Raw genomic sequence first — 16,684 nt, forward strand, 5'->3', positions numbered from 1 at the left:
GAATCAGTGAAGCACAACTCAGGTGATACTGAGAAGGTGGCATTATTTTACTAGAAGAAATTTAACATGCCTGCCATTGATCAGAAAGTGGCTTTTGTGTGAGGGGAAATTCAGTGACTGCTGTTGCACAGTTTTAAAGGGTAAGATGAGGCAAAAAGGAGGTGCTTGTTTATTTTTAGTGGCATTGCTCTGCTGGTGCAATTTCAGCTGCAGTCAAAAAGAGATTTGTAAAATGCTGAGCTGCCCTGTGTGTTCCCTGCTGTAGCTGCCTTCTTTTTACACAGCACGTGGAGAATTTTAACTAAAAATTTGCTTTTGTTTTCTTGATCCAGTGTACTGTTTCCTCCAGATATTATCAGAACATAAAAAGTATGACGTCAATTGAGGTTCCAGAATTTCCAGTATGAAATGCATCTGCTGGAGGTTTTTATTTATCTTTTGTCTGCTTTTGAGTAGATTGAGCCAGATCAGTGTTTAATCATGATTAAGCCCATTGTAATCTCTGTTCTTTATAAAATCCCTCTCTGAGCAGAGCAGGTTGTTTATTTGTGAAAGGTTATCCCTAGGAGCTTTTTGGTGTTTGAAAGAGAGGTGCTGGTTTTCATTTGCAAGGGTAAGCATAGGCACATCACATCTTGCTTGCATGGATATAAATGTGGTTGTGTGTGCATTTGATGTGACTTTTTTTTTAAAATGTCGCCCAGAAATGAAGTTACTCTGGGACTGAGTCTTTGTGTGCATATTTTTAATTGCCATAATCCTTCTGTACAGTGTGATCCCTATCTTGCAATCTTGCTTTGGGCTGTTGGTTAAAAAAGATCATAAGGCAATTTGCAACAAATGAATTAGTTACTGTAAAGGAGTTATATATTACTGCCTGTTCTTAGACCGATCCTTTCCGGAAAGCAGTTGGCCCCTCTGAAAATTTAGTACAATTGGATGTCCTCTAGAGTCAGAAAAGGAAACAGCAGTCTTGCTTTCAGAGATCAGGAAAAGAAGATGTCAACTTGGCCAGTGACTCAATCAGGACATTTGATCTGTTTCTTCCAGCCCTGTCACTGCCTCATTTTCCTGCTCCCCATTTTTAGAGAGGATAGCTGGAGTCAGGTCTCTGAGCTATGGGCTGGACTTCTGCAGAGTTCATCAGCAGATGTAGGTCCTTCTGCCCTGTTCCTTCAAAGCCATCTTGGAGTCAATGATTGATCACTTAAGGTAAAAGGAGATTATTCCAAATCATCCCACTGATTTACCTTATACCCTATTACTTTACCCTTTTGCTTTCCCACACTCTCGCTGTATTTCCCCCTCTCTCTGTTGGCTTGCTTGTTTACCTGAGTGCAGGTAATACTCAGGAATACAAAGTATTCATTTTTTACATGATCATGGGGTCATGAAATCTCAGAGTGAGGGAAAGAATAGCTGTAATTGGAAAGCAATAATTTTTTGCTAAGTGGAGCTGTAAATGCTGTAGTATTTTTTACTAAATGGGTACCTTTTTTGACATTATCATATCTACTCAATTGTCTTAGGATCACTACAGCTATCCTGTGTTTGCTTCTGGCCTTTCATATTTTTCCTCCTTTCTGTCCTCTAGGAGGCATCTAGATGGCTGGAAGTTTAAGGACGTATTGGTGGGCCTTACAGTTCTGACCAGGTCCATGATGATTTCAGTAGCTCTCTGCAGGAGTACCTGTGACTACTTTATCTTTCCAGGCCCCTCACCTGCAAACTATGATCACTTGGTCAGCAGCATCACTTGGTCACAGGCTTTCATCTACTAGGATTTCTGATGTCTTTGATCTTGGCTGGATTCTTTTTCTCTGTAGTTGCATTGCCCATCTCTTTTCTGATGATCAGTGGACTTCAATAACCAAAACACTAGAAGCTGTGCTATAGACAGCACAGGGAGCCACAGAGAACACTAATTCTCTTAAAATGCTGTCCCTTATTAGGTGCCCTCTTCTTTCCTAGAGCACTGCTGAGCCTCTGAGCAGTGGTGGTATGGAGATTGCTTGTTTCAATAGCTTGGCATTTTTTGTAAATCATCTGGTCTTATCCCTGGACGTAAGCCAAACTCACCCAATAATGAAGTCGTTCTCTACACTTCCAGAGCAGGAAGAAACAGAAAATATGTGTTTATAAGTGCTGGCAAGTGTTAAGGTTTGGTTGTAAGTAGTAGAAGAAAGAGGGGACTTACTCAGTCCTTTTTCCTTGATTTTCTCTAGAAGATGGTAGAAGGCAAAGCAAGTTCAAAGAACAGGAACAGTTTTGAGTAGTCAGCAATTTGAGCAAGAGTGGTTTTTTGGTTTGGTTTTTTTTTTTTTGGTTTGGTTTTTTTTTTTTAATAATATATTGACATAGCAGCAAGGGTGTTTTAATGTCATCCCAAATAATTTTTGATAGTAATACATATGCTCTCTGTGGGAAGCCAGAATCCATGGCATCTGTTGGAGCAGAACTTTGGTCAGGGTTGAAGGACAATCATGTAGACTCCGTGGAGGGCATGCTAGTAAGGACAGACAGAAAAGCATGTATTATTACTCATGGAAATCTATAAATAAAGAATGAGCTGTTTCAGAAAGGAATCAATGTCAAATTGGGCCCTTTGAATTAAGGGCTAGAGCTGTAAAAACAAAAAAGAAAGGAGTATGAGATTTTTTTTAAAAAAAAATTTTAAAGGTAAGAGAACATGGCCTAGTGCTAACAGCCTGGAAGAGATACTCCAGATAATCAGCATTTTTAAAAAATGGAATTAGGAGGTGAGGCAGATTAAAATAACTTTACAGAAGATGGCCCAGTGTTCTGTAGGGTGATGTAATCAATGCCTGAAGGAAGAATAAATATTTGAGGCTGGCAATGGTTGTGAGTCATATTAGATGTTTCTTTCTTCCTTGTTTTTGTGTTCTTAACCATGGGAAAGAATGCTTGCTCTAAGCAGAGATGTAAATCAGTTGAGGAAAACAGTAATACCAACAGTAGGAAAGAAATGAAGCCACAAAACACCCAATTCACTTACTATTACCTCTAGATATTAGTGAAGTTTTATCATGAGATGGAAGGACACCTAAGCTTACATGTTTAAGCAGCTTTCTTTGATTAATAACATTCAAATATTGTGATTTGCCTGCTCCCTTTCATTTTTTTTCTTTTTTGTTCTTCTTTTGCATTAGAACATTTTTCCCCCTTCCTCTTCTCCTCTGGCTGAATGTGGCATGCAGATCAGGAGATTCAGATGATGGCAAATCGATAGAGCTCATTTTGTTTGGGGTGCTTTTAGTCAGTGAATAATCTACTGTTCCTTATCACTTTTGTATCTCATGTTTCATAGGATGGTTCTCTATTTGCTTTCTATATTAAGGGCTAGGTTCTGATAAACTCATTGTCACCTCCTGGTAGTTCCTGGGTGAGTAAGGCTGTATTCACAGTGGTGTCATTTTACACCACACCACAGAAATTGATTCCTGGGTTTCATGGGAAAGTAATCGACCCAGGATTAAGCATAAAAAACCAAACACCCAGGCCCTAAGGAAAACTGAAAAAAACCTCCCAGACAAACTTAGAACCCCCAACAAAACCCTACAAAAACCCCACAACCAGCAAACATCCGAAACCCACACCAACAAAAAAAAAACAAACCAAAACCATAAAAAGGTGTTCCAGGAAGCCATTGACTCCTGGTTGCCCAGTACCTGATATCCAGTCCAAATGAGCACATAGCTTAGGTCTCCAGACAAATGCTGCATGCATGCTCATGATTTTTGTGATTCTGTGATTTTAGTATAGCTACTCAGTTGAGTTGGGTACTATTTGATGACATAGTGCAACTACTTGAACTCACTCAACTTTGGTAAAACCATTGTGATAAAAAAGATACTTTCACAGTCACCAGGGCTTCTTTTTATTCCTTTTTATATAATGTAAATCCCCTTGGCATGCTGTTATAGCTGTTAATGATTATAGTGCCTACTTATGAAGTATAAAACACTGTCTTGAAAAGACTTCAAGAATAAATTTGTGACCGTCCTTGATGATCTCTTGAGCCTTAATTTATGAATTATGTTTAAAATAAAAAAAAGTCTTTAGGATTATGAAAAGAAGCAGACAGGAAATGTCTTCTGCCAAATGAGTCCATCCTGCGAAGTATAAGACAAAAGCTCAGCTTGTGAATGGAAATATGAAAAATTAAGAACCCGCAAATGTTCTACATAAAGGCCTGTAGATGTGGCCATCCCCTTCCAAAGAGAAAGGACAGCATAGATTTCTACCAAACATCTCTGTAGACACCTTCCCATTAAATGGCAAACTGGATGAAAGATAGTGAGTATTCAGGTTTGACAATAGGCAGCTGAACATCCCATAGTTCTTCACTGGTGTCCCCAGCACTAAAAATATGTTAGTGGAGTTACTGTATTGCCTCTTTCAGTTGTTGTTTTGCTGCTCTGTGCCAAAGGTTCTTCCTTGTCTTCCTTTTGAAGATCTATAAAAAGACACTGTTTATATAAATAATCACCTTTGTTTAGGATGAAGGTAGGAGAATAGGCCAGTGAATGATCTGCATTGTTGTCCTGAGAACACAGTGTTTAAAGGTGAGCAAAGAACTGGGTTTATGGGCAACAATGTGTTTTTTAAATCACATATTCAAAGATTACGACAGCAATTTCCTCTTAGATAGTACAGAAAAGTAAGCATTTGGGTGGCTGTGGTGAGCTATAATTCATCTGGGAGGGCAGTGTAGAAACTCACTGTTTGTCATAAGTTTTTCCAAAGCAAATAAAACTCATAAGTTTTTCCAAAGTAAGTACTCAAAAGGCAAAGCAAGTAACCTGGGACTGCGAACTTCGGCTCCTACCGATGGATCATATAAAATGGATCATATAAAGCCTGACTTAGGAAAAAGAAAAAGTGATCTGATTCCAACAAGTTTGTATATGGAAACAAACCATCACACACTTTTGATAACTGAGATAATGTTAAACTTATCAGCATAATTATTTCCGGCACATTCCCGAAGCACAATGGGTGAGTAACACAGCAGCGGCAGGAGAGGGGCACGTGTCCAGCTGGATCCACATCCAGGGGCTGCTTCAAAAGAGAGTCAAGCTCATGAAGGGGCTCAGATACCTGATGTGGGAAACAATGCCTTCAGTTTGAAAAACCTTCTAGTCCTGCCAAGTGTCATTTAGCTGCTGCCTAACCCTAGGGTGCCCTAAATGACGGTCTCCTCTGATGCTTTGCTGTGCAGTGCCTCTCTGCAGACATGGAATTACCCACCTCTGAAGCAGGCAGAGGGACTGCACCACTTAGTTTCTAGCCTGTGTATAGTTGGGCTTGAGAAATGATCCTTCCTCATCCTGTCCCCTCTGAGAAGCTCAGTCCTGAAGGTTTCCTTTTTTAAAAGTATAAAGCTTAGAAGTGGTTTTTGCAGCAAAGCTGGGAATTCAGGTCACCACAAGGCTAACAGGGGTGAGGCTGTGGTATGGTAAATGTTTGCTCTGTGGTCTGTAACATAGTGCCTGGAGCTGTCATTCCAGAGCTGAGTGAGATTCTGATCTTCAGAGGAAAGAAATCCTTCCTCTGTGGGTGTCCGAATTACTGGTGTGCTCTTTAAGAGTCAGAAATATTTTTCCAGGAAAAATGAGTCCTTCTTGAGTTGAGGGAAAAGCTACAGGTGCCTTCAGATGGACCAAGCTTTAGGACCCCAATTTGCACATTATCCCACCATTATCCCAGCTTTCTATGTCCATAGCACACAAAGTTATGTAGAGGTGGTGACTGCACCTATGCGTCCTGCATTATTTCTGAAGAAAGACAAGGGGTGAATATTTGGCTGTGCTGAAAGGCTCTGCCTTAATTTCACCTCTTGCAATGAGTGTATAGGGCTTTTTGAAGGGTGAATTAGGTAATGTAAAGAATGTGGAGGGTAGCAAGAATTTATTTGGTCATGAATCTGGATGTTTTGATTTAGTTCTAGGAACAATAAACCAGTACAGAAAGGATGGGAAGGTACTGCCCCAGGTCTCAATGACCCAGTACAAATAGGACACTCTGGCATGGCCAAAGGGGCAGATAAGTTTTCCAGGCATGAATCTATGGCCTTTGCCTGTTCAGTGGATTGATTCCTTTTTTATTTTTTTGATTTTTCTTAGAATTTTTCTCCCAAACTTCTACATTTTTAAAAATTATTTCCTCAGCTCTAACGTCATTGTAGAATTTTGTACAATACTGAGAAAGAGAAAACTTTTTCCATCACAAATATATACATATGGCTAAGAACTGAAACTGATTACCTGAAGGAGGGGGTTGTTCTCCTTTGAAAACACTTATAATTATGCCTATCAGATCCCCATCTGCCTTTGTGTAATATCAGTACATGAACAACACAAGCAGTAAAGATGATGCAGTCTTTAATGAAGTCTTTCTGAAAGGGACTATTTGAATGGGCATGTGAAAAATGTACATATATATACTTAACATAGCGTCACCCCAGTTTTCCCACATGCTACTTGTGTGGAATAGAGCTGGTGAGTGCATCCTGCACGGCAGGGGATGCATCTCCTTCTCATGTGTGTGTTTTTCAACTGTGTTGCAAACAGGAAAGGGATATGCTTGAGAGAAAGGCAAACAAGCAGTGAAGGCCTGAGACAACATTCTTGTCAGTTTTAGCCTTTATTCATAATAAGGCTTCCTTCCGTGCTGCTACACTGGGTTATGGGAGAATGCAGATATCACTGAAACACCTGATGCTCCTCCGTGTCCCTTTCCTGAGTTGCTCCAGCCTGTGGGAAGTGCATTCAGTGTTACCCAGCTGTACAAGTGTGCTGAGCATCCTGGCCCTGCTGTGTCTTTGATTTCCTCTTGACTTGCCTTGCACCAGGGTGTGCCTACACCAGGCCAACAGTCCCAAAGCCTCTGACCTTTCCCTACCTATATCTCAATAGCCAGTACAATAAAATACAGAACCCACAAGTCTCTTCACCCCCCAGCTCAGCTTTTCCTCCTCACAAATGTGATCTAACAAAACACTCATCTTCTGGAAGTCAAATCAGAAAGTTTTGCTTGAAAACCAAAGGTGTTGGTTTCAGGTTCTTGGAAATATTTGTAACGTTTCTGCTCCTGGCTTTCTGGGTCAGGCTTCTTTAGGGTGAGCCAACTGTAGCTGTGTCCTGTGGTAGATTGGATTTGGATTATGGGTGTTCAAGTCTGCTTTTTCAATTAGAAATAAGCATACAGTCCAGTTGGATGAATAAAGAAAGGATAATGTGCATTTAATTTTTAATTTATACAGTACATGGGAATAGAGTAGGGAAATGAAGTATGGATTAAAAATGAACATTTCCAGATGGTTTCATGAAGCTACTGTCTATTTTGTTGTATCTTCTATCAGAAATAAATTAGATCATATTTCAGGATGGGATTTTTATTGGAGAGTGTTGTGGGCCTTCTCCTCAAGTGCTACTGCTCAATATACAAGGTATATCTTAGAGCTCTTCTGTTTACCCTTCCTGTGTGCACCAAGTCCTTCATACTGGGAGATGCTCTGTAGCACAAAACAGCCCTTACCTCAAACTGCAAGTGTCTTTCCCCATGGAAAGACAAATCTTTGCTAATATGACACCTGCACATAGCTGAGATTATAAGGAATTGATAGAAGTTCCTTACTCATCTTGGTACTCATTAAAGCTGCTCCCTCTAGTGCTTATTAAAAGAAAAGTAACTGTGCGTATGTGACATCTAGATAGGGAAAATTTATTCTGTCGTTCTCATCTCTCTTCTCAATTAAGAGGAACCAAAATCACCTTTTCTTTGATGAAGCAAGTAGTAGTTTACCTCAACTGCAGTGCCCTTTTGGCCTGACAGCTTCTGTGGTGGTTAACCACAATGGATATTTAATTGTTTTGAGTGCCTTTCTGAAATTCAGGTGATGATTACTGCACTTAGATGTACCATGCCACAACAACAGGCATACCCTGCAATCTCCTCTTCACTGCTCTTTCTCCCCGTGCCCTTCTCACAGCCTCTGCTCTGGCTCCAGGTCTGAAACAAAGGTATCCTCCAAAGAGCAATCCCTGGCTAATAAGGAATGTGTAATTTATTAAACCTTAAGGCATTGTTTTCCTGGGTCACATTTAGTTTTCTCAGGGCTTAGGAGTAGCCCATCTTCTTTTTGAGCAAAAGATGTTCACCACAAGGGAGGTCGCTGGCTCAGGGTGGTCCCCAGACCTGGCATTACAGGAGTAACATTTGGCAGGCCAAGATGTTCAGCATGGAGTGGTGTCCTCAGCTGGGAAGGATGACCCTGCTGCACAAATAGCACCCCAAAATAAAACACAGAGTAACCAGGGCATCCTGAAGAAGAGGTGGTGGGAGCTGCTTGTGTGCAGAATTAGCTACTGCACTGGAAGAGACCAAACTTTATGGCCAAGTTAGATATTCTTGCAGTGCTTGGAGTGCCCTGGGGAGACAGGTAGGAGTGTTAGGAAGACTGTAACTGCCTTATGGTTTCCAGAATGTAGAACCCCAGCATATGTCATTTTCCCTGCTCCTAAATTAGTCCAAGACCCCTTGCCTTTGCTTCTCCAGTCACTCCTCAAATGGGCATTTCTCCAGCTTCTCCCAGCTGCCCTCTGTTCTCTTCCTAAGTCAGCCATAAGTACCTGTCTCTGCTTCTGGACAGGCAGGGAGGGACAGGTGCCAGCTCTTTATTAGGGTGGACAAAGAGCAATTGCATCTTTGGATCCTCCCTTCTTGGGAAAATGACGTGTTGCTTATCAGCAATTGCAACAGAGCTTGTCTCAGTTCCTGGGGTAGTGGCTCTTATTGGTGCCCTGTGTGCCAGACAGGGGCAATCATAGAACTGCAGACTAGTTTTTGGTGGGAGAAGACCTTAAAGATCATTGAATCCAATGGGCAGGTAGTTACCTGACACAAGGAGGTTGATCACTCACAAGCACAGGCTTCCCTTTGTTTCGAGTATGCCTTGGAGCCTGGTGCTGCTGTTCCCAGGCAGCACTGCCTATCCCACAAAAACCAGCACCCAGCTGGAGGAGAGACCACAGGGCATCTGTGTAAATAAGCCTGGGTGCTGTTGGTCTCACAGTGTGTGTGTGTGTGTGTGTGTGTGTGTGAGCTTTGGTATATGTAGGTTATAATGAGCTTGGTATATGTAGGTTATAATGAAGAGGCTGATTGAATTTTAGGAAACTTGCAGCTTGAAAGGCTCTAGTGAAAAATAAAGCTAGAGCTCTTTTCCTTAGGAGGATTTTGGGGGGGAAAAAAAAGTTGTTTTGATTAACTGAGGTTTTAATTTTTCTTTACCACTTGAAGAATTGCCTCTCAAAGGGGTTGGCAGAGCTCTAACTTAGCTTTGCAAAAGAGGAAAGGTTTTTTTTTCATTCCCAATGTGGACTAGGAGCTTGTCTGTATATTTTGCTGCATGAGGGAAAGCGTAATGTTGGTTGACGTTGGGTTTTGTGGGCAGAACAAGATGATTTGAAAAATGCCATTCTCACTTCAGCAAAAAAACATGACCTCAGCAAGTATGCTGTCACAGCTTCAAAATATGTGTGCCTGTAAGCCTTGGAAAATGAGTACAGATTGAAATCAGCTGCTGTAGGCCAAGTTCTCCGTGGCTGGAGCCGTACCCAGAATGGGCATTTTTTTTCTGAACAAACCAGGTAATCTTATTTGTCGTCTTTTTGCATCCACAAAGTCAAATCAAGGCCTTTAAAAAAAATCAATTTGAAGGAAGCAAACTATTCAAACTAGTCAACTGCAGATGCTCTTTTTAATAAAATGATGGTAGGATTTTTTCAGTCCTGTCATATGCTTTGTGCTGGCTGGACCTTCTAGGCAGCTGCAACCTAGAGATAAGTCTTTTGTCAGGTTATATTTAAACTCCTAATTTCAACAATAATTTTGTTTTTCTGATTCAAATTATTTAAGTGTTAGAAAACTCATTGACCAAATCCACTCTGAAGACATCAGAATGGCATCAGGAGTGAATAATTATTGCTGCTGTGATTTATTGTGTTAGCTGGGTAGCACCCGGTGATCAGCTGAGAGCAGAGCTGTGTTCCCAGGCTGTGCAAACACCCTACCTGCCTCTGAGTTCCATAAATCAGCCCAGCCCCAGCACTGCCTGAAGGTACATAATGGGCAACAATATGATATGTTACTGTGGCATCTTGAATAAGAAGCTCCAGCCAACCTCTGCACGTCAGAAAACTTTTAAAAGCTGTGCCAAGCGTTTTCGCTTTGGGTGTGCAACCAGAACAGCTCTTGGTCTTCTGAAGCAGATATGGGTGTCTGGGCTGTGTGTGTCTGAGAATCAATGCCTACAGCTTCAGCCTGCAGGATGCTGAACTTGCAGACAAAGGAGTTGGCAAAAGATCGGGATTTGATTTTAGTTTCTGAATCAAAAGGTAAACATAAAAATAACTATCCCATTATTTTACTGATATCTATGTAGGAAATACTTATATCCATGCAGCTCTGTAGCTCTTCAAACTGTGTGAGACACATCCCACTACAAAGAGTCACTGTGCACATGAGGTTATTGTTTGCCTTGCAAATCCTTTGTTAAATTGCTGCTTGATCTGGAGGGGTGTTCTGGATCCAAGATTTTGTCTGAGGATCCTTCTTCACTGTGAAAGCCTCTGCATTTCAACCCAGTTTCTCCAGTATCAGAACAAGATGATGCATGATGGACGTGCCTGTTGCTCTTTCACAGGGATGACTTTTTCACAGCCCCTTTCCCCACAGCCAGAACCTCTGCCACAACCAGGGCATCTGACTGCTGCCTATCCCTGCCAGCTTTCAGCCAGAGCCTGCCTGGAGCCAACATCAGCCTTGCAAAGGACTCTAGCCCTTATTGAGCCTGGTTTTGAAAAACTCCTAACAAAAAGTATTCCATATTATCTGCACCAAGGAATTTCAGATCCCAGAAATTCCAGGGTGGTTTTTCTTATTTATTTATTTAATTAGTTAGTTGGTTTAGTTAATTAGTTACTTTTATTTAAATCTCAGGATGTTACACATGTGGACTCAGGGGCTCTCCACAGTGTCCACGGTTCTGGTATCTCTGATCTGCTGGGCGTTAGGATGCAGCCTCTCTAGCTCTGGTCCTGAGCTTGGACATGTAATGGTGTCTGAGTGCTGTGGCTGTTCAGCAGTGACCAGGGAGATGAGCACCTCTGGGAAGCATGAGAAGGACGTGCTAGAGCTGCGTGCAAGTGTGCAGCTGCTTCCTTCATGCACTGAGGAAATCGAGCACGTGTCCCTGGCGTAAAGTCAGAGGAGCCTTAACCCCAAAACTCCAGCTACTGAGCTTGGCCTACACCCTTCCTCTCATGTCGTGCTGGTGGCTGTGTTGTTGGAGTGGGGCCAGCCACGCTATGGCAGCCTCCTGCCCCCAGGAGGATTCTGCAGCTGTTTGTGAAGCCCCAGCAGGGGTGGGATATGGTGCAGCCAGCATCTTTGGAGGCAGCACAGAGGAAACCCCTTTCCAATCAGACAAGTAGCTCTGGAGGAAAAGAAAACGGTCTGAGGGATAAATGTTCTCCTTGCAGGATTTGCACGGAGTTATTTTAGTTTTTATTTTTCTCCAATTTGGGGGTGAGTCAGCCTGGGATGTGGCTCAGACCACCTCCTTTGCAAGCCTTCAGGGAAGGCAGAGAGCACAGCCTGTGCTCCTCTATGCCTCTTACCAGTGCTTTACTACACACTTTATTTTGCAATTTTTTAAAAAACTCTCCAAGCTGATGTTATTTTTTTCCCCTTTCCTCTCTCTCTAGTTTTGTATGGAGCTGAACCAGCCGACGCTGCCAAACATCCGCAAGTGGAAGGGCCCTAGAGGATGTTGGAAGGGTGTTGTTTCCGAAAAACCCTCAGGCCAGCTACACAAGGTACATTAATCCCTAAGTTTGAACTTTGGCTTTGCTTTTTTTCCCCCCTCTAACCAAGGACATATTTTGAATGTTCAAGGCGACACTTTTTGCAAATCCTTTTTGGCAAGGTTTGTATTTCTTGTTTTTTAAGCTGGCTGTTCCTATAGCTTTTAATTTGACTCTACAATTTATGTTTTGGAAGAACTGTAGCACACTTGTAAGGAGGAAGATGTGTGTGTGTATTTGGTGTGCATGTTTTTAGGGGAGGTGGACAAAAGCAGAACAGATATATAGATGAAAAGCCATGCTTTTGGACAAGGTAGAAGTCCTGAGTTTTTCCCCTGGCAGGCTGCAATACTTCTGACATTTTTTGTGCAAGTTACCTGAACTTGCTCCCTGGTGCTGCACTGGCTGGCATTTGGAAGGCCTTCCCATTTTCCTACCATTTTCCTAATTTGCAAGTGAAGAGCCCTCAGAGGAGCCCTGCAGCTTGCCATCCTCACCTAGAAGAGTTTACCTTTTGTGTTCCCCAGAGTCATCAGCACAGGTGTTAAAAATACTGTGGACTCCATTTGAAATCTGCACCACGCTGCACTGTGCTTTTCCCTGCAGCAACTTCTGCACTGGGAATATATATATATATATATATATATATATATATATATATATATATATATATGTATATATATATGTATATATATATATGTATATATGTATATATGTGTGTTTAAATGTGTGTATATAAATGTATTTAAATGTATTTATGTATATATATATGTGTGTGTGTTTAAATGTGTGTATATAAATTGTATATAAATGTATTTAAATGTATTTATGTATATATATATTTATATATTTAAATGTATTAAATATATAAATGTATTTAAATTATACAAATGTATATAATGTGTTTAAATGTGTGTATATATATATATATATATATATATATATATATGGTTAAATGTGTACTGCGGGGAGGTACTGATTTATTAAGATGGTGACAGCTGCACCTGCCTACCCTTGACAATATTCAAAGTGTAGCTGCTCTTGGCTGGACATCACCAACAGTGCCCAAAAGCAGTTTCTCCCAAGGGAAGTCTCTCTCTTTCACCTTTAAGTGTTCTAATGAGTTTTCAGAGCAGTGCCCACCTTGAGCTGGAGACTGTTGCTGCTGAACAGGGTTGTTCTCATGGTGCAGTTGTTGCAGTGTGGATGTTGTTGTGGGTAGAAGCAGGATCTGAGACCTGTCACATAACAAGTAGTGCCTGTTAGCACACGGGGCAGTCTTCAGCAATTTATTGATGCAGAATGATCCATTCTGAGCACTGTTATTACTAAATAAGTGGCTGCAGCTGTGTCTTATAGCCATGCTGCTTAGAATCCACATTTCTTTATTTTGGCTTTTCCAAATCACGTTGCATCACCCACCGTTCACTGGTTTTGGAGTCATGTTTTTGCAGGTGCACCTCCTTTTATTGCCCTTCTGAGAAAAACCCAAGAATGAGGGGAAAATAAACCCAAAAAACCAAAACCCACCACCTGGGCAGCACAAGGATTTTACTCTAGCTAGACAGACACAGTGTCAAGAAGGGTCTAGAAAGATACAGAGTGTCTGAATGTGTCTAAAGTTTAGTACAATCCGCACTTAATTGCAGTGCAGAATGTAAATGCCCTTCAGGACATTTTTATTTGTGGCTGGAGTTTTCCTTTGGGATCTCTTGTTAGGCCAGATCATAAAAACACTGAATATAAATAGCCGTGCAAAGTTGTCAAAGTTGTTCTCTCCACTTTTTCTTTTTTATTAAGAATTATTAATAAATATCTCAGAATTTCTATGTTAAATTCAGAGTCTTAGTCAGTTCTTTCTTGAGCTGTACTTCCAAAGATAACAATGGCAGCTTTGACTACAGGGTGACTAAATAAAAATTATTATCCACCTTGTTTTATGGACAGGAATATAAGGATGAACAGTTCCCAAAATTATGGGAGAAATGTGCAGCCAAACTAAGAATAGAAATTTTATCTATTGACTCTTCCTTTTAGCTGCTTTAACAGGAATCTGACTGAGCTGTAGAACCCTGAAGCAAGCCAAAAAGTCTCTTCTTTTTCTAGGGCTAGTTAGTCTGTCAGGTTTGAGCACTGTGTACACAAATGCAGTGAGGTAACACAGTGTAACCCCAAGGACACAGCATCTTTGGCACTAGGTGATTTTGGGATGCTGTGTGGGGCTAAATAACACAAAATGGTGAATGGTGCTTCTGGCTTGTGCTTCCATACAGTTTGAGCATTTCAACCAGGCAGTTACTTTTGACTGCCATGTAGATACAAAGTCTGGAGCCTGGAAATAGCCAACAGCTGTTGACAGCAGTTTTATTATTTCACATCTTTTCCTGTATCAGTTTTTAGACCTTAGGCTTCTTACTGGTGGAATAATTTTGTCAGTATTTTAAAGGTGACTTATCGAAGGAGCTACCAAAGAATTTGAACCAGGCTGAATCCCTTCAAGGCTCTTGGGAAGTCAGCGGAGCAGTTAACACTTTTTTATTGCAGCTGAAATGGAGAAAACTCTTCCTTGCAATAGATTTAATTGTGATTTGCTAAGGGAAGTGGGTTTGAATGATGCCAAGGGAAATGGTGTCTGGGTGATGGGAGAAGAGGCTGACAGTGTTTGAATTAGATACTGCTGCTGGTGTCACCAGCATAGACAGCTTTCTGAAAATGCCAATTCCACGTCATGAAGTGATCAAAAAAAAATCCCATTCAAGATCATAGAAGCAGAGCTGAAAGGAGTAGAGAGCTGAGCATGAAACATACTAGCTGGAAAAGACAGAGAAATTGATAGGGCTGAGAGGTCTAGACCAGATTTCACACTAAGAGACTGAAGGGGCTGGGATATTTATAGCTTGCAGCTGAAAAAAGGCAGTGAGATGGTGTGGAGCCTGGGGAGAAGGAACAACTGTGCACAGCATCGTCTGCTGCAAGCCTTAGCAGTCACCCAGTGAGACCTCAGGACACCAAACTCATGGTTAGACAATTAATCATGAGGGTAACAAACTACCTCATTACTGACCACACTCAGAGGTATCCAATGCCTTGCCTGGAGTAAGAGGAAATGGGGACAGGTCAGCCCAAACATGCACATGAGGGGCAGCATCCTTCAGCCCTGCAGTGGTCCTGACCATGCTCTGCCTCTGGAAGATAAAACAGACTGTTAAATCCCTGGCTTTACTGGAGCAGTGCTGGAATTAGCTGGGTGTCCAATAGCCAGTGTGCAGATGTGAGGGGCTGTGAGTAGCAGAGTGATAAGTGTTTCAGCTTGGAACATGCACTCTTCAGTGAAGTCAGTGGAGCTTCCCAGGAAGCATTCCTCCCATATCTGGTGGGAGTTTTGGTAGGGAACTGAAGAAGCCTATTTGTCCTCTGTATCTTCCACTAAAAGCCCAGGAAACTGTTTCTCCTTTATGCTTGTGTATAGCCAATTAGGCTTCCTGCCCTCGGCAGGCACCAAGCCTAGATATAGATATATATATATAGAGAGAGAGAGAGATAGATTGATAGATAGATAGATAGATCAATAGATAGATATGGGGCTGCATTTGGGCAGAATGTTTTGTTTTTACCATCTTGTGACCGGCATTTCTCTTTTTCTTTTTTAATTCCAGGGAGTTGAATATTCTGGCTTCCTCTGGGATACAACAGCTGGCATTGAGCTGAAAGATGCCACATCTCAGGAGACTGCACAGACTAATGGCAACGGGAGGCACTCATATCCTCATCCTTATCTTGCACATTTCAAGGTAACTGCCACAGTGCCAGTCCAGCCTTTTCCTAAAAAGAATTTGGCTACGGTGAAAAGAGACACAGCCTCCTCACACATAAAAATTTGCATGAGCCTCTGACCCTTCTTATCACTGTCCCATGGCTTGATTATGGATAGGTGCTTAATGCACCTTAATACATGTGGTAACTCACCACGGTCAGTCCTTTCCCTTGCTCCTGTGGGAGCAAACCTTGCTGCAAGGGAGTATTTGAGAACCTGAGGGTCAGTGGATCCTCAATAGCAGCCAGGCCACAGGGCTGGGATTCTTGTCACTGCCACAAAGAGGGAGGAGTGCAGGAGAATGGAGATGAATTTTACATATATATATTTATACACACACACACACACACACACACATATATATATATATATATATAGATATATATATATATATGAGTATGTGTGTGTATAAGTCACATTGCTTCAGTAAGACTTGGACTTGCTGTCACACTTCAGAGTTTCCATTTTAAAGCTTTTTCACTAGAGCTAAACCTATCTAAAAGAATATCATCATTTCTGGAACCAGTTCTTGCGTATATGCTGGAGCAAATATGTGAGCAGAGAGAGCCCATCTCCACACAGGCTGTGATGAAAGGGTCGAGTCTAGGGAAATTGACATCTCTGGTAATGCTTTGAGAGAAGCATTAATTGAATAATTATTAATAAATAAAGTATTAGTAATTAATTGATCATACAAATAGGTCAAAGTGATTCCAGGAAGGTGAACAGGAGATTGCAGGGAGCCAACAACTCCTTTCAAGGTACATTAAGTTTCTTGGTTAGTCTCTGTGACAAGGCAGGGCTAATCACAAGACAGCAGTAATTAGCCCCTGTAATGACCATGACATTATTTGTAGCTTATTAACAACTGGTTTTGCATAAACTGATTTTCATAAGCAGCTGACTTCTTTCTGCTGACTTTTTCACCACAGTGGTGAAAGGAAGCGGTTGGCTAATGCAAACCAGTTTCCCCAGAACT

General features: G+C 41.5%; 1 protein-coding gene across 1 annotated transcript in view; it reads left to right on the forward strand.

The window, feature by feature from the left end:
- EEPD1 (endonuclease/exonuclease/phosphatase family domain containing 1) overlaps window positions 1-16,684 on the forward strand; it is a 62,573-nt gene that overhangs the window by 37,557 nt on the left and 8,332 nt on the right. Inside the window, exons 3-4 of the mRNA XM_071429649.1 lie at window positions 11,793-11,903; window positions 15,548-15,682. Coding sequence (XP_071285750.1) covers window positions 11,793-11,903; window positions 15,548-15,682 — 246 coding nt within the window. The remainder of the gene's footprint in view (window positions 1-11,792; window positions 11,904-15,547; window positions 15,683-16,684) is intronic.

Source organism: Agelaius tricolor, unplaced genomic scaffold, assembly GCF_023055355.1.
Source record: "Agelaius tricolor isolate 1412-34295 unplaced genomic scaffold, bAgeTri1.0.p SCAF_6, whole genome shotgun sequence".
Classification (NCBI taxonomy): Eukaryota; Metazoa; Chordata; class Aves; order Passeriformes; family Icteridae; genus Agelaius; species Agelaius tricolor.